Source organism: Ailuropoda melanoleuca, chromosome 3 (genome assembly GCF_002007445.2).
Source record: "Ailuropoda melanoleuca isolate Jingjing chromosome 3, ASM200744v2, whole genome shotgun sequence".
Taxonomy (NCBI): domain Eukaryota; kingdom Metazoa; phylum Chordata; class Mammalia; order Carnivora; family Ursidae; genus Ailuropoda; species Ailuropoda melanoleuca.
The window spans coordinates 22,250,175-22,268,517 of record NC_048220.1 but is presented as its reverse complement, the minus strand read 5'-3'; the positions used below and the strand labels follow the sequence as shown (position 1 = coordinate 22,268,517).

Genomic DNA, 18,343 nt, shown 5'->3' with positions numbered 1-18,343 from the left:
TGGTTTTTGGTGCTATTGTAAATGGGATGGATTCCCTAATTTCTCTTTCTTCAGTCTCCTTATTCGTGTCCTGAATTGGTTTTCGAGAGCTTCCAAGTCAGAACTGACTCCGGGTCTCACCCGGAACCTGCTAGGCAGGAGCAGGTCCTCCAGCCCCATCCCAGGCCTCCGGGATCAGACGCTGTGGGGTGGACACCAGGGCTGTTCTAACAAGCCCCCGGAGGATGCAGATACACACCTCAGTTTGAAAACCTCGTGGGTCCTCACAAGAGGCCAGTCCACAAGCCAGCAGTTGAGATTCCCCAGCCCAGTAGACGAAGCTACCGTCAATAAAGGGACAAGCACCATGGGTGTAAGTAAGGTAGCTCAGTATTTCTCTTGTGAAGAGGAGAGCGGATCCGGCTGCGTTCTGGCAAGTCCTCCCGCACCCCATCCCCGTGCACCCAAAGCTCCCCTCTGGTCATGCTCATCACACTTGGGGTTCATCATTGAACCGGCTTCCCCCAGACGGCAAGCTCCACAGGGATAAGGGCTGGTCCGCTCGTATTCCCTGCTCTGTCCGTAATGCCTGGCACTCGGGTGGTATTTAGTGTTGGCTGCACATAATGAATTGACAGAGCTTTGTAAAACCAATCCAGACTATTAGGGTGGTGCCTGACTCGGAGTGGGGGGATTCTGTCAGCCCTCCCCTGCCCCGCCCCTCCCCCACCCAGCTTTGCCGCCTTTGCTCCTGCCCTACTTGGTAATATCTGGTAGGAAAAAATGCCCATCATCACCCTTGCTTTTCACAATTTCCTTAGCTGTTCTGGCACATTTTTTCTTCTGGGTAAGTTTCAGAATTGTTTTGTCAAGACCCCACCAACTGATTTTAATTACAGTTAGATTAAATGTGTGTTTTAACTTGGGGTATCTCATTTCTTAACCACAGTAAATCTTCCACTCCCAGAATGTATCTCTCCAATTATTCAAGTCTTTTTTTTATGTCTTCAGTGAGGTTTTAGAGTTTTTCCATTTAGGTCCACAGTGATTTCTGTCTGATCACTACCAGTAAGTCAGTAAGCTGCTAGTTTTGTATGTTTTGTTGCTGGCCCCCTTTCTGCACTCTCTTATTAAACCTTACTACTCTGAGGTTCATTATCTGGAGCATATCCAGGTAAAATATCATTTTTCTCCATCTTTTAATACTCTCATTTCTTGCCTTCAATTGACAATCACACCCTGCGTTGTGCTGAGAGTCTGATATTGCCTTCTTTCCTTTTTACTTTTTTTTTTTCTGACTTAATGTTTCACCATTCTGCAAAGAACGGTGCTATTTCTTCTTTTTATGGAGGTATTCTTCATTGTAGGAAACAAATATCATTCTGTTCCTATTTTATTGAGGTTTTTTTCCTCTAAGAAATTGATTTTGAATTTTTTTCAGAAGCCCTTTCAATGTCTGCAAGAGAATCAAATGATTTTTTTCTTTTTTTACTGCTTTTTATTTTGGAGGTGATTAATTACAGATTTCCTGGTAGTTAGCCATTGAAATATATTATACTTGGTCCTGGTGTGTTCTTTTAATACCACGCTAGCCTTGATTTGCTAGTATGTTGCTTGGGACTTTGGTATATCCAGTCCTAAGTGAGTTGGAACTGTAGTCATCTTTTTTGTGCTCTCTTTGGCAGGCTGTGGTGCCCAGTCATACAATTTGCAACATCTTCTCTGTCCTGTGCTCTAGGAATTATCCATTCCTTAAATGTACAAAATATCCTTCCTATGAAACTACTCATGGTGACTTTGGGCTAGTAGCACTTTTTTTTAAACAGCTTTATTGAGGTGTAATTGGTTTACAAAAAAACCACACATCCTTAGTGCATACAGTTTGTATACTGGACTCGCATACATGAGACATACGCCTGACACCATCACCACAATCCAGGTAATACACATATCCGTCACCTTCAAAAGTTTCCTTGTGTCCCTTTGTGTTTGTTTGTTTGTGGTAAAAACCTGTCACATGTGATCTCCCCTCTTAATAGATTTTTAAGTGTACAGTACAATATTGTCTACTACAGGCCTCATGCTATGCAAAGGATGTCTAGGATTCGTTGATCTTGCGTAACTGTAAAGTGGCACTTGAAAATTTTTTAAATGTTCTCTTCTTGATTAATTCTTCTCCATACTTTTAAGTTTCCTTTTTTTCTTCTTGTTGAAGTGTAATCAACGTACAGTATCCTGTTAGTTTCAAGTGTGCGTCACAGTAATTCAGTATTGTACATTATGAAATGATGCCGATAAATCTCGTTACCGTCTGTCACCAGGCATGGTTGTTAGCACAGTATTGATTATATTCCCTCCGCTATATATTATATCCCTTTGGCTTACTTATTTTATAACTGGAAGTTTCTACCTCCTCATCCCCTTCACCTCTTTTGACCATTCCACAGCCCCTCCACCCTCTGGTAACCAGCAGTGTGTTTCCTGTATCTATGAATCTTTTTCTGCTTTGTTTGTTCATTTGTTTTGTTTTTTAGATTCCATGTATAAGTGAAATCATATGGTATGTGTCTGTCTTTGCTGTCGGATTTCACTCTTGCTTTACTTAGCATAATACCCTTAGGTTCTATGATGATGTCACAAATGGTAATATTTTATTCCTTTTTATGGCTAATTTGTGTGTGTGTATCTATATTTATATCTATATATATCATCTTTATCCATTCCTCTCTGGATGGACACTTAGATTGCTTCCATATCTTGGCTATTGTAACTAATGCTGAGGTGAACATTTGTTTTCTTCAGATAAATACCCAGAAGTCAAATTGCTGGATCATATGGTAACTTTAAACTTTTGGAGGAACCTGCACACTGTTCTTCACAGCGGCTACAACAATGTATATTCATAACAACAGTGCACAAAGGTCTCTTTCCTCTACATTCTTGCCAACATTTGTTACTGTCTTTTTGATCCCAGCCAATCTGACAGGTGTGAAGTGAGATCTCATTGTGGTTCTGATTTGCCTTTCTCTGATGATGAGTGATGTAACATCTTTTCATATCCCTATTGGATCTGTATGCTGTTTTTGTAAAATTGTCTATTCAAATCCTCTGCCCATTTTTTAATTGGGTGATTTGTGCATTTTTTTTAAGTTGTGTAGGTGCTTTAAACTTCTTTTGGATTCCAACTTCTTAGCAGATGTAGGATTTGCAAATACCCTCTTCCATTCGGTAGGTTGCTTTTTCATTTGTTGATCATTTCCTTTGCTGTGCAAAAGCTTTCTAGTTTGATGTAGTCCCATTTGTTTATTTTAGCTTCCGTTGCCCTTGCCTGAAGAGACCAGTCCAAAAACAGATTGCTAAGCCTGAGGTCAGAGAGCTTACCACCTGTGTTTTCTCCTAGGAGTTTTTTGGTTTACATTCAAGTCTTTAATCCAATTTTAATTTATTTTTGTATATGGTGTAAGAGAGTGGTCCAATTTGGGGTTTTTTGCATGTAGATGTCCAGTTTTTCCAACACCATTTATTGAAGAGACTGTCTTTTCCCCATTGTATACTCTTGCTTTTTTTGTCATAGATACATTGACCATTATATATGTGGGGGGTTTTCTGGGCTCTCTGTTCCATTCCATTGATTGGTGTGTCTTGTTTTATGCCAGTACCAAACTATTTTGATCACTATAGTTTTATAGTATAGTTTGAAATCAGGGAGTGTGAAACTTCCAGTTTTCTTCTTCTTTCCCAAGATTGCTTTGTCTATCTGGGTCCTTTGTGGTCCATACAGATTTTAGGATTCTTTGTTCTAATTCTGCGAAAAACGCCTTTGGCATTTTGATGGAGAGTGCGTTGAATCTAGTATGGGCAGTATGGACATTTTAACAATATTAATTCTTCCAGTCCATGAGCACAGAATGGCTTTGCATTTATTTGTGTGTCCTTCAGTTTCTCTCATCAGATTCTTAGAGTTTTCAGAGTACAAGTCTTTCACCTCCTTGGTTAAGTTTATTCCTAGGTGTTTTATTCTTTCTTAATGCAATTATTTATAAATGGGATTATTTTTTTAATTTCTCTTTCTGATAGCTTGTTATTAGTATATGGAAATGCAACCAATTTCTGTTTGTTGATTTTTGTATCTTTCAAGTTTACTGCAGGCATTTAGCAGTTCTAGTAGTTTTTGGTGCAGTCTAGAGTTTTCTATATATAGTAGCATGTCATCTGCAGACAGTGACAGTTTTACTTCTTTCTTTCCAATGTGGCTTCATTTTATTTATTTTCTTGCCTAATTGCTGTGGCTAGAAGTTTCAGTACTATGTTGCATAAAAGTGGCAAGAGTGGGCATCCTTGTCTTCTTCCTGATCCTAGAGGAAAAGCTCTCAGCTTTTCACCATTGAGAATGATGTTCACTATGGGTTTGTCATATATGGCCTTTATTATGTTGTGATACATTCATTCTAGACCCACTTGGTTGAGAGTTTTTATCACGAAGATTTCCTTTTAAGTGATCCATTTCATTGGGATTTTCATATTTATTACCTATAATTGAATATCGTATTTTTGTATTTTTTAATTCCCTGCGTACTTTCTCTATTTTGTTGTTGTTGATCAAACTTGCCAGAGATTTGGCTATCTTATTGATATATATAATCAACCAGCCTTAGATTTATCTGTAAGTTCCATTCTTTTTTGACTAATTGATTCAATCACTTCTGCTTCTCTCTCGATTCTTCCTCATCTTCTTTAGATCTACCTTATGTGTGCTAGGCAGGCTTGCATAAATAAATGGTGATCTAGCAAGAGCCCAGGTCATGGCCACCCACACTGTAGAACTCTGGGGGCCCTACCACCTTCTCCAACTCCGCACCAGTCCAGTGCTCCTAGGCCCCCCAGTTCTAGCTCTGTGCTCTTAAATTACACCCTCCTGACCAAAACTCTACTATCTACTCAACTTGAACCCTGCTCCTCCCACGTCCAAATTCACAGTGGAGGGAAGTTGTCTAGGTAAGTTACTGTTCCTTTCCTCTTGGAACCAAATAGAGTCAGAGAAGGGAGCTCCACTTCCCTGTTCTGAGCAGCCCTCTAGACATGCCCTAGCTCGAGCACCATTTATGGCCTCCATCCCAGGGGCCTGATCTGCAACGAGACTCTTCTGTCACACCCTGGAACTCTTTCCCAGAATTGTCAACAGAGAAACTGGGAAATGACTCACATTTTGTAGTTGCTGGGTCTCTGTGTGGTTTGTCCCACGGTGCCTCTGAGCTCATGTTACAGAAGCAGCTCTGGGATATTCTCAAGGTGGGTTCATGCCCCCTGCTGATTGCCTATCTGGCTTTCTCTTCAGCCCCCCAGCTTTGTCCCGTAGGTGAACCAGAGGAAAGATCTGAAACTCAGACTGAGTTCATCAGACTCCTAGCAGCCTCCTAGGGAGTGTTGAGAGGAGTTGTACAGTCCATGTCTCACAAAGAGGCAATGGAGTTTCTCCTCTGTCCTCAGTGTTCCCAAGCACAGATCACTAGAAATCTTGCTCACATCCTGGGATTAACAGTTTTACCTCCTTCTCCCTACTGTCAATGTGTTCTACCTCTGCTCCCAGAAAAATCTCTCTCCTAAAGTACGGGGACACTTTCTTTTATTGGACAATAGGAGCTTCCAGATACCTTTGGGGAAAGGTAGTGGCTTCAGGAGGAACCCGTCTTCCACCTTGCCAACAGGTGTGTGTTGACTATAGTATCCAGGTGCCTCTCATAAGCTAATCGGAAGCCGTTTTGGAAGTAAGTAGAGTAAAATATATGGATGGGTAAGAGCCCTCAATCCCATTAAAAGTGATGATTATTTTGTTTCCTGGTCCCAGAGCTAGGGATAAGAGGGAAGACCCTCCAGACATCCTTCACTTGCTCCAGGCACCCCCCGCCGTAGACAGCCCATGTAAGAAAGGCCAGAGTCCCGTAGCGAGTGCGGACACCTTGCTCACCATGTTCTTCTGATGAGTGGAGGTCACATCCTCAGCCCTGAACTTGACTGCCAGGGCTCATGGCTCAGCCAAGGAGGGCACACTTGCCTTTCACCTATGGTGCAGGGGGTGAGAAGTGGAGAAGTAACAGTGATCCACTGGAAAATCAATGGACTTCCCCGGAGTGGTGATGTACTTAGTAGCCCTGCCAGTCAGTGACCATAAGTGCTTTGTGAAGCACTTCCTGAAAGAAATTAAGCCCCCGTCCAATGGCTTTCCGATAACAGAAATAATATATCTGAATTTTATTCATTCAGAAATGAATGTGCAGCGGCTGTCACTCTTTACATGTAACAGCTGAACAGCATTCAATATCTGGATATCTTTCTGATCATATTTAGAATAATGGTGAAAGCCATGAATTACAGGGCACGAAGCTTGACATGTTTATTGCTTACAATTCATTTTATAGCCCTTTCTTTGAGGGCTCGAGTTGCTGAACAGGATGAGCGTGAGCTAGTCACAAAGAGAACTCCAGAGTTGCCTCTCGAGGGTTCACTCTCTGACGCGGGTCTCAGGGCCAGAGCACGGGCCTGAGGCCAGGTGAGGGCCCTCTCTGACTAGCACCAACTCCATCTGCAGTGCCGCCAGTCATCCGCGTGTATCCAGAGACCCAGGCACAGGAGCCTGGGGTGGCAGCCAGTATGAGATGCCACGCAGAGGGCATTCCTATGCCCAGAATCACTTGGCTGAAAAATGGCATGGATGTCTCAACCCAGATGTCGAAACAGCTTTCCCTATTAGGTAAGAACTGCCCTCGGTGTCTCTCTGCTCTTCCCATCAAGTTCAAGCTGACACTTTCCCCCAGCAGTGGAAGTGAGAGACATGATTTGTTTCTAAATCAGATGCGTCAGGAGTTAACAAATGTCTCCCCAAATTCTCCTGCTATCTGGGCTCACACCTGCTAGGAGCAGGTCTTGTGGGCTTTTTGAGTGCAATGATGACACGCTGTCAAACAGGTCCCAAGTCAGCCTCAGTTCAGCTGTTTGAGCCCTTTCTGGGCGTGTATCACAGATGTTGGCCATCCTCAGCCCTGCCGAGGGCCTGTGTTTTTACCAACCACTCTGAATAGAAGGGAGACGGGAGGGAGGAGGGGGTCCCAGCTCAGCAGACCATCTTGAGCACTGTCCTCTCTCCAGCCAATGGGAGCGAACTCCACATCGGCAGTGTTCGGTATGAAGACACAGGGGCGTATACCTGCATCGCCAAAAACGAAGTGGGCGTCGACGAGGATATCTCCTCACTTTTCATCGAAGACTCAGCTAGAAAGACCCGTGAGTCTGCTCTTGCCTTTGAGCTCCTCATTGAGCTGGTTGGGGGGCATTGGGTGCAAGGGGACCAACTGACCAAGACCACACCCACCACCCGTGAGCCCCTGAAGATAGGCGTAAACTCCCATATTCTCCTGTGCTCGAAGCTGGGGGCAGAGGGTGCCCAGAGGTGAGCAACCTTCCCTGGCAACCTCGACAACACACAGACAGGGAAGGTCCCTGGACAGCAGAGTGCGCCCAGGACCACAAGGAAGCTTGCATATCCTAGCCCCTCTTCTGCCTCCTGCTTGCTGTAAAAACAGGAACCTCTGCCCCTCACCCACAAAATTCCTCCTCCTCTCCACCCATCAGTCAGTGATACAGATTCCACGTATGACTGACTAGATGCCAGTTCATGATTTGTATTACATCCTGCCATCCCACCATGCCCCAGGAGGTGGCCCAGCCACACATGCACACAGAACCTTGACTCCAGGGATTAGAGCCCACCTGCGGCCTCCCAGGTAGCCACCACTCCCCAACTGGCTCTACAGCTGTGATTCCCTGGACACGCGTGATAGGCAGGAGCTCCTGCCCTTGTTTAAAGACTCCAAGCTGAGTCTTCATCACCCAAGGAGATCATCAGAAGTGTCTCAGGTGGTCTTCTAGGAGCATGCTAGCAGAAAATCAGCATGGCTTCTGGAAGTGATCAGGAGCTCTGGGAGAGCGGTTGCTTGTCAATCACAGAAGTGGAGGACCCCATTAGTTTCCATGATCCTGGGGACCTGATTTCAAAGACTATTTGGAAATTGGAAGGGTCCTGAGACCTAGAAACATTGGCCCATGTCCAGAGCCCCGTCAGAGTGCTGCTGCTGGGGCAGTGAGCGGGGTAGTCTCCATACACAAAGGATTAGGTAGCCATTCGTCCCTGAATGGAATCACTACAGTAAAGATGCTGACATTGCTCTGTTCTTTTTTCCTTTCCTCGATCACGTTCCTGCTCTCCTGATTCCCTGACGCTGTAGTTGCAAACATTCTGTGGCGAGAGGAAGGTACCAAGCTTAGTCCTTCTGTGTTGTGCTTGTGATCACCTCTGTTCGTGCCTCCATCGTGGGCCATATTTCCATGGGCCACCATCAGCTTCTCCAGCTACCATGCAGTCCCCACACTGGGGTCCATCTGCCGGATTGGATAGGAGGGGGAGGTCAATGTCAAAGTCAAGGGCACACACTGAGCAGCAGACTTAAAACCTACTAGTGTCTTTAATGGACACTATCCCATTAGAACTTAAAAGCAGGAAGTTGCCGTCTAAAGCTGTTTGAAACTGTCACTGAACCAGACTGCTTGGCAGGGGTTTCTGGTCCAATGGGGCCTTCGGTTTTTTTCTAGAAGCTGATCCTGGTGTTGGGCTGTAGCTTATACTTTGAGGAAATGCCGAAGGAAGAAAGGCACCATGATTTCTGTAAATGTATATTTACATGTATATTTTTAAATGAATAGTCTTTTTAAATTTGTATGTATCAAACCATCTTTAGATATTAGGTTCCCCAAAAAAATAATTGCCATTTTTTTTACATCAAAAATGGTCTAATACGGTTTCATGTGGTTCAAAAAATAGCAGGCCCATGTGGGAACCGGGGGGGCTTGGGGGGCATGTGCCTTTGTGGACCCCGGCCCAGGGCAGCCCCTCCTCGGGAGCGGAGTTCACATCGCCTGGAGGTATCTTGTTCTCCCGGTTAGTGGATGCGGGTGTGAGGGAGGAGTAGGACAAGTAGCAGAATGCACCCTGTGATTTCAGGGTTAAACACAAAATCTCCCTCTTTGAAAGCCAACCTATTTCCTGTCTTGTTTCTTCTCGTGAACATTTCCTCACGGCATTTCCCAGAGTCTAGCGTATGCATGCACACACTCAGAACGATTTCCTGAACGTCAGGCCCTGCTGCTCACAGTAAGTCTCAGAGCAAAACACAAGCAGAGCCTGAAAGATGAGGAATTGATGCCAGTAGGCTTTAGGATTCCTTGGAAGGACAGGTTGTAGCAACTGCCACTCCTCATGGACAGCTGTCCCTCGATGCTGCCTCACGAATCTCCTAGGCCACGAGGCGCACAGAGGGCTTTCCCTCTGTGTCTTTAAGAGGTGGTAGTTTTCTAAAGTGAGTTCACTACAAAGAGGCTCAAGTTTCTTTTGCTTCCAGCACAGAATGCAGGAGGCCCTGGGGTGAAACACAGCCATGGAGACCCAACCTTGAGGCCAACTTAAGACCCCCAGCTGCTTCCAGGCTCGGGGCTGGCAGGTGCTGCACTGGTCATGGACAGCACGGCGGCAAACCAATGCCATCCGGCCCGGACAGCCGGCCACTTGTACCCTTCACAGCTAGAGCCTGGAGCTGGGGGCAGGGAATGCAGGAGAATAACCCAGCTGGGCGGCAGGCCAGAGGGCACTGTCCCATCTCGACGAGAGAAATGAGATGATGAGGGCACACCAGAGCAAAGAAAGCACCTTCGTTGCCCCCTTGGAAGCAGCTACATTGAGACAGAACCTTCCAGGAGGCCGGATCATGAGGCTGGCTCTCCTGTGCAGTCAGTTGTTTGGCAAGGCCCGCATTCCGTTGCTGACGACGAGCAAGGCTGTGCTTCGCCTGCCACGTGGCCACAGCTGTAACCCCCCATGGAGTCCCCTGAGCTTTCAGTCTTACGTTGGTCCTGCCAGCTGTCGATTTCCCATGAGGCCACAGGAGGCTGAGGAACCCCAGGGACAGGGACTTTGACTCACAGGTCTGAGCAAAGGAAGTTTGCCAGGTGACAGTGGACAGAGAGGAGGCCCCACAGGGGCAAGACAGATGCGGACAGAGCCCGTATGGACCAGAAGCTGGGATGTCCTGGGAGCTGAGACAGGGCCCTCACGGGGGGCCTTTCATGTAGCTCTTGGGGACAGGCTGCCCAGCACCCCAGGATTCCCCACTGGGGACCTGCTAGCTTCTGAGAGGCTGGGGTCAAGTTGTGCCCAGTGGCAGAGCCCCCTGCCCAGAGTCCCTCTCAGCACAGAACCAGCAGCAGCAAAGACTGCATTATGGAATCAGGGACCTTGGTCCACACTGAGAACCCCGGGCACTGGGGCTTCCTGGTCAGTAAGGGCCCAAGGCCCAGAAAACTGCCTGCGAAGTCGTTGGAAGCAGGTGGAATGTTGGTTCCTATTTCGTGTTATATTATTTGCTAACACTAAAAACTTACCCAGATAGTCGCTGAGGTCAGCACACTGGGTTTCTCAGCATGCTTGGAAAGAGCATGTTTTTCATATACTTAATTTTCTTAGCATTTACAGAAATCTGTTGAATATTCTACCATCACAAGAAATAAAGTGAGGGAGAGAGAAAGGGAGAACTCAGACCTTACCTTACCTATTTTTGTGCCCTGTTTACCTTTTATGTTGAGGCACGGTGATGCAAAAAAGCCCGGAGTAGGGGTTCAGGGTCCAGCCCCAGCGCCGGTGTACATTCAAACAGCCTCCACCAAGCCCCTTCCCTTCTTTGCACCTCAGGGTTTTTTGCCTTTATCATAAGGAGGCTAAATTCGCTCCTCCCAAGGCCCGTTCTCTGCTGCTCTGAGATTTCTCCCCACACGGCCACACCTGGGCGGCGGCGGGAGCAGGCAGGCAGGGTGGGCCCGACCAGGCTGTGGCTAGTGCCTGACCTGGGGCTGCCACAGAGAAACTGGGGAGGCAGAGGTGGAAGCAAGCCGTCTTGAAGGAGGGGTTTGCTGGCACCGACAGGCCAGGACGAAATGGGCACAGAGGAGTACCAGCCACAGCATTCTTAGGACCCCAAGTTCCAGGCAGTGGTGCTACAGATAAGGGTGTTTAAAAAAATAAAAAGGGAGCGTGCCTTTGCTTTCTGGCATGATCTGCTCCATCTGATTTGACTGGTTGACAACAAATGACTGAGGGAGACTCTGACTTTCCAGAATAGGAAGAACCGCATGTATGTCACAGCCAAGGCTGTCATGTATTTGAAAACCCGTGTGGGCGGCCAGCCCGGAGCACCCTAGGGCAGAAGCGTGTGTCCAGAAGGATAGACCAGGCATCGCAGTGGCCTCGTCTGCTGTCATGATTCCCAGTGCTCTGGCACTTTCTCCCCGCGCTGCCCACACGCCACCTGCTCCTTTCCCATCACCTTGACCAGGACCTGCACTTGGTGCCTGTACCACGTGCAGCCACACTGCAGGTGTCGGGGATGCCCAGGTGGCACATGACCCTACTTTGCAGCCAGCCACTGGGGACGTGGGCACATGATCACGGCCGTGTCTGCTCCTCCCAGGCCTCAGCGTGGGGAACATGTTCTATGTCTTCTGTGACGATGGCATTGTCGTCCTGCACCCCGTGGACTGTGAGATCCAGAGGCACCTTAGACCCACCGAGAAGATCGTCATGAGCTATGTAAGTGTCTGGGCCTGCGGGTGGCCTTCCCCCAGGACCGCCCCTTGACTTCGAGATTCCATTTGCTACACGTGGTGTGGTCCCACATGCGTTCCAAGGCTCCAGAAAGTCCACGGGAGGCTGAGTTGAAGGTCTCATTCCTTGATTGGGCCTTCATGCACAGAGCCCTCGGTGAGGCCCAAGGCTTATGGGTGCGCTCTCTTCTCCCCAAGTTCCCAGAGAGAGGATGGCGACAGCAGTGTGAACAGCCAAACAGGTGCTGCCAGAAGGAGGTGCGAGGTGCACTGGGACACTGAGGGGCGAGGCCTCTCCAGACCCGGAGTGGACAAAGTCAGAGAAGGCTCCCAAGCAGGGGACCCCTGGGCTCAGTTGTGAAGAACAAGCAGGAACTGGGCTGGGTTTCTAAAGGGAATGTCATGAACATGGCAAACGGTGGCATAAAATGTCCTGTCACATCTGGGGAACAAATCCTTGGTGTGACTGAGATTAGGATGACCATGGGCTGGGGTCAAAGCTGAGGCATTTTAATGGTAGATCTTAAAAGCTGTGGGGATGCCGGGAGGACTTGAGGTGAAGCAGGGCCTGGTGGGGCTGCTCTAGAACACGTGCGGGGCCCCAGTGAGCGTAATGATGAGCAGCACTGGGGAGAGCGCAGAAGCAGGAGCAGGGGCCGTGTGAGCGTCCGGGTGAGAGAGGGTAGTGACCTAGCCAAGCCGGGGCAGTGGCACTGGGAATAATTGAGTAGACTGTAGTGGTATTCACAGGGAAGATCCACGGGCACTACAAGGGTCATCCGGGCTCTTGCCAGAAGGAGCAGAGTGCCCTTCACTCGGGACGAGAGGCAGGTTAGGGGGATATAGTTCGTTTCTGTTGCTCTGTGAGGCATGTGCACATTGTCCATCTGGTGCTGGGGATCCCAAAAGCAGAGCAGACAGGCTCATCATCAAGGAGATCAGGTGGTCTATGATGTACTGAGTATGAGATGCCCATGGGACACAGGCATAGAACCATCCAGAAGATGGGGACAGGGAGAGGAAAGGCAATGGTGAGCTGGAGAGACTTCGGCTTTCTGGCAGGCAAAAGCAGCAGCTGTAAGGAAGCCTGGAGAACATGGGTCACAGAACCCAAGGATAGCTAAGTTTACAAAAGGAAGAGGTCCTCAGCCAGTCACTACAGGAGGTGAGCTTCAAGGCTCTCAGTGGCCCCCAAGGAACCGGGGGAGAGAGCCTGAAACACGGGAATGCCCCAAGCATCAGAGTTGCTACCAAGTGTGAGGCCAAGTGCACAGCGGCCCTGCAACGTGGACAGAGACAGCAGAGACGACTGCCGGCGGCAGGTCCAGAGAAGCCTTTCTAGCCCTCCAGACGCAGCTGTCCACAGACGAACCCCAGACGGTGCTTCCCCCCCCCCACCCCACCCCTGGGCTCTCTCCCTCCCACTGGCTTCTCTCTGGGCCTTGTGTTGGTTTCCTTGGCTGCTTGACAGAATTACATTAACCCGAAAGGGTCACCCTCGCCCCGCGTGGCCTCTCCTTGAGACCTCGCAGCAGAGGCACTGGTGCTCGGGACGGGCCTGGAGCCCATGACGGCAGCGGGCCACGCCCAGGGGGGGCCTGCAGCCAGCTTGTCGCATTGCTGTGCTCGCTCCCAGTACGTCTCAGGCTGGTGTGTCTCTCCCATTTGTAGCTCGGGAACAGCTGTTTTCCAGGCTGTTTCATTTGAATTAATCATTTTTTAGATGTGTCACCCCTGATGAATTTTCCTTCCACGTAATAGCCACGAAACCATCTAGAAAGAGTGGTCCTAGTTAATTTCTAGCAGTTAGGTTTAAATAATTGCACCTTGTCACATGGGCCCTAATTTCTCATAGATTTGCAATAACCTAACCCACAGCTCGAGGGAAATCTCGGAAATCCTAACCGCGCCTCACATCTCCTAAACAGCTAGAACAAGAGACAGCAGGAGAGGCCCCAAGGCCTTTCAGGCAGCACAAGACCACGGTGAGCTCTAGAACAGTCCCGAACAACCATGTTCTCCTCTAGAAAATGCCCCTTCACCTCCCAAGAGGGTTACCATGAAGCGAGCCTCTGGTTAAAGCGCTGAGCGAGTAGGAGGCTGGTGCCTCTTTCCCAAGCATCTCTACGGGATGAGGGGTCCACTCTGGGTGGTGGGAAGCAGCACGTGTAATAGGCAAGGGGCACAGGTTTCAGAACCAGGCACCCCTGGGGTCACATCCCACCTCTGTCAGTCAGTCACTCAGCAGGGCTGAGTGGCTTTAGACAAGTGACCCAACGCCTCCAAGCCTCTGTTTTCTCATGTGTGAACTGGGGTAGTTGTGAGGATGGAACGTGATCCTAGGCAGTGGCCAGGGTAGAAGGTGACAGCTCTGCCCAAAGCTATTACAGTCATTTAGGAAAGAGCTGGAAAGTAGATGAACCTCAGGGACTGAGGAGGTCATCCGCGTCTTCCTTGGTGACTCATTGGTAGTGGACTGTAAGGGAGAAGGGAGCAGCGAGAGTGGTGGTCATGCTTGGTCCAGGCTGGCCAGCGGCTGCTGGAGTGGAAGGGGCATGTATGGAGGAGAGGAGAGCTCAGGGCTGGCTGGCTGAGTATGAGGGAGCTGTGGGAGAACAAGCAGGCACCGGAGGTGGTTGTGAGCTGAAGACACGGATCCGGGAGCCATCTGCTTCGGGGCATTGGCTAAAGCCAGGGCGGTAGACAAGACCACCAAGGGTGTGTGTGAGTGGTTTGAGTGGGGTACCAAAACAGAACCCTGGGGGTCAGTAGTTACAGGATGGGCAGACCAGAAGGGACCACAAGGAGACTGAGACAGAGTTGGGCCGGAGTCATGATGAAACACATGAGACTGTGTATCATGGAAGATAAGGGAAAAGATGGTCCCCCTTTTCATTTATTCATTCAACAAACATATTTGAGGCACCTATTCTGTGTCAGGCACTTTACTAGGTGCTAAGGAGATAGCAGTGGAGCAGACAAAGAGCCCGCTGTCACAGAGCACTCTAGTGACCGAAGAGAGCCTAAACAGACAGACCTGTGCACAAAGTCAGGTAGTGAATGAGAAATGCAACCAGGTACAGGGGTGAGGCGTGCTGGCAGTGCTAGGCCAATGAACACCCAGGCCTGGGCCAGGAGGGTGGCATGAGGAAGGAAAAGCAAGCATGCCACGTGCGTGGAGCACTGTGGGTAAGGGAGAAAAAGGCTGAAGTTGGGAGGAGTAGCAAGAGCCAGAGAGGACAGGGCCTTATAGACTTCCAGAAAGACTTGGATCCTTTTCTGAGCAGGGAGCAATGTTAATGGAGTGGAGGGTGTTGAAAAGAGGAGGGACGTGGGCAGACTTAGAGTGATGCCCGTGGATTCTGTGTTGAGAACAGGTTGGGGGGTGTGGCTAGGGCGGAATCATGGAGTACAACCTGGATGCTATAGCAGTTACTCGGGCAACAGACAATGTGGCCTGAACCCAGGGGATGGAGGTGGGAGCAGTGAGGCAAAGTCAAATTCTGAACGTGTTTTGAAAGCAAAGCCAAAACAATTTTTGATGCACTGGATAAGGGCTGAGGGGATGAGGAGAAAAAGAGGACTCAAAGATGGCCGCAAGGGTTTTGGTCTAAGGAAGTAAAACAGTGGAGCTACCGTTTTGTTAACAGAATGAGCAGGATTGGGAGGTAAAATTAGGAGTTGATTTGGACTCTCAACGTTTAAGGTGTACAGCAAACAGCCAAGTAGAGTTAGGTGGTCAGCTGCGTACGTCTGGAGTTCGAAGAAGAGGCCCTAACTAAAGATACAAATTTGGGAGTTGTAAGCACGTAGACGGTATTTGATGCCATAGGTTGGGATGAGATTAGCAAAGGGAGTGGATTTTGGAGAGGAAAAGTCATTGAGTGACCCCTGTGCGTTTGGACTTACAGAGATCAGCAAACTGAGCAGGATCAAGCAACCGAGAAGGACCAGCCCCTGGGGTGGGGTAGCTGGGGGGTGAGGGAAGGAAGTAAGGAATAGTCTGCAGAGTCCGCTGATGCCCCAAGTTCAAATAAAAAGGTGGAGCAGGTTTAATTTAAGAAGTGAGAAGTACGGAGTATTGAGCTCAGTGGGAACGCTGCCGGCTCTGTGGTGAGGAAGCAGAGATGGTAGGTCACTCTTCTGGAAGACTGGCCATTGACAGATGTTTTCTATACTATGGGGATGCAGGGAGGGGGAAGTCCCCACCCAAGAGGGCAAAGAAGGTGGGCCTGGTAGCTGCTGATAAAAACACAAAGGGAGTTCCAGCCTCACAAGTGGGAGGAGGTGGAAGGTGAATGTTTAAAGCAGGTAATGTGGGAGGGCTGGTGTGCCATGTTTGTGGGTTCTAGAGAGGGAACAGAGGGACATGGGAGGGTGAGGGGAGAGGGAACCCACACACGGCAGGGGGGCCGGGGGATTATGAAGATATATGGCAGCCTATCTCCTTTACAGGAAGAAATCTGTCCCCAAGGGGAAGGAAATGCCACCCAGCCGTGCCAGTGGGCCTCAGCAGTGAATGTCCGGAACCGGTACATCTACGTGGCCCAGCCAGCTCTGAACAGAGTCCTCGTGGTCGACGTGCAAGCCCAGAAAGTTCTAGAGGTACATCTCTCTAAGGGGGTGAGGGGGGCTTCCAGTTCTGGGGCACAGCCTGCCGCATTCCTCTTGGCTTTCTGCACCCTGACCAGATCCTCTGAGAGGCAGTCTGACTGGGGACAGGGAGTGGGAAGCAAAGATGATTCACGTGCGGCTACTCACCAGTATTGATGGCCTAGTATGTGCCAAGCATTGCTCTTGGGTCTTGGAAAACAGCCATGAATAAGCAGTCAAGTCCTAGATCTTATATTCTAGTCTGGGAGGCAGAGCGTAAGTCAGAATGTTCGAGAACTATAAATTCTAAGAGCTATTTACAGGTCAGATGTGACAGACGAACTGGAAGACTGTTTCAAATTGGCCGTTGCTCTGGAGGTGAACAGATTCTGAGATCTAAATGCCAAGTGGGACTCCCATTCGGGAGCAGAGGGCGGGCTGGGGGGAGGAGGGGCTGGAGGACGGTGAGAAGCAGGGAGAACGGGCAGTGGTGAAGGTGGAGGTAAAGCACAGTCCAAGCCACCAAAGGGTTTTCATCTGGGGAGTGACCTCATCCGACTTAGATAATGAAACAGGCCCTGCTGAGAACCAATGGCAAAGCAGCGCGGAGTCGTGGCTAATGCAGTCATTCAGGCACGAATTGCAGACACCGTGGAGGTGGCGAGAACCTTGATTCTTGATGGATTTGAAGTGTGGAAAGATTTTCTGCCAGGTTGAATGTAAGTTTTGAGAGAGGGCAATCAGGTTGTTGGGCTTTTCTTTACCTTGAGGAACTGTAGAATGCTGATGCCATTTACTATGTGTGGTGGATTGAATGATGGCTTAGATGTCCACTTCCTCATGCCCAGAACCTATGAATGTCACCTTCTCGGGCACAGGGGACTCTGCAGAGGTGATTAAGGTAAGGATGTGTGAATGGAACGTTACCAGGTTGATCGGCGTGAGCCCTTCCTCGGTGTAAGTGCACGTTCCTGTATCAGAGCGAGGCAGCGAGAAATGGGACTGTGTAGGGGCGGGAGGCACTGGGAGGACTGGAGCGCACCAGGGGCTCTGCTGGCTTTGAAGATGAGGAAGGGGCCGTGAGCCAAGGAATGCAGCGCTGGAGGCTGGCAAAGTCAAGGAAACACTCTCCTCTAGAGCTTCCAGAGGGAGCACCACCCTGCAGCCATAAAATTAATTGTGGACTCACAGCCTGCAGAACTGTAAGAGAATTAAATCTGTGTGGTTTTAAGCCACTGAGTTTGTGGTAATAGGTTATCATAGCAATAGGAAACTAATGCACTTTAGAGAGACTTCGGGCAAGGCAGTGCGTGCAGGCCATGGAGCAGGAAGACAGGAAGATGAGGAATTTGGGTTTAGACCTGCCGAGTGTAAACGGGTGTTTTAAATATTAGTTGGGGCGCCTCGGTGACTTCGTCAGTTGAGCGTCTGACTCTTGATTTCAGCTCCGGTCACCATCTCAGGGCTGTGGGCTCAAGCCCCACGGGCACTCTGCACTCAGCAGGGAGTCTGCTTCTCCGTTTCCCTCTGCCCCTCCTCCCCGCCCAGACTCTTGCTGTCTCTTTCTGAAGTCAGTCTTTAAAGAAAATAAAAATAGAGATGTCAAATAAGCAATTGGATAAACAGGTCTGGAGTCCAACAAGAGATCTAGGCCAGAGAGATCAGTGTAGGTACCACCACCACACCACGTGTTAAACCCAGAGAAGCGGATGAAATCAGTGATGGTAATACAGATAGAGAAAAGGTCAAGGTTGGAGCCCTGAGGCTCTCTAACAAAAGATCAGGAAGGAGAGAAGAAGCCAACAAGGAGGCCAAGCAGGAGTAGCCTGAAAGGTAGGAAGAAAATTGGGGTGGCGGGCAGGGGTTGAGCATTCCAGAAACCCCCCAAAAAAAAGTGTTTTAAGGAAGACTTTGTGGTCAGCGGAGTCCGATACAGCTGAGCATTTGCGTGTCACAAAGACTAAGAATCGACCATTGGATTTGGTATGCCACGGATCACCCTGGCAGGAGCAGATAGAATGATCATGGAATACAAGCTGGGGATCGTAGAGATGGTGAATACAGACAAGCA

The 18,343-nt window shown here is 49.0% G+C and overlaps 1 protein-coding gene across 1 annotated transcript in view; it reads left to right on the top strand.

Moving 5' to 3' along the window:
- Positions 1-18,343, top strand: part of FSTL4 (follistatin like 4) — a 602,689-nt gene that overhangs the window by 570,433 nt on the left and 13,913 nt on the right. The window contains exons 13-17 of the mRNA XM_019799110.2: positions 6,566-6,727; positions 7,123-7,257; positions 8,259-8,285; positions 11,547-11,665; positions 16,135-16,284. Of these exons, the coding sequence (XP_019654669.1) occupies positions 6,566-6,727; positions 7,123-7,257; positions 8,259-8,285; positions 11,547-11,665; positions 16,135-16,284 (593 nt within the window). The remainder of the gene's footprint in view (positions 1-6,565; positions 6,728-7,122; positions 7,258-8,258; positions 8,286-11,546; positions 11,666-16,134; positions 16,285-18,343) is intronic.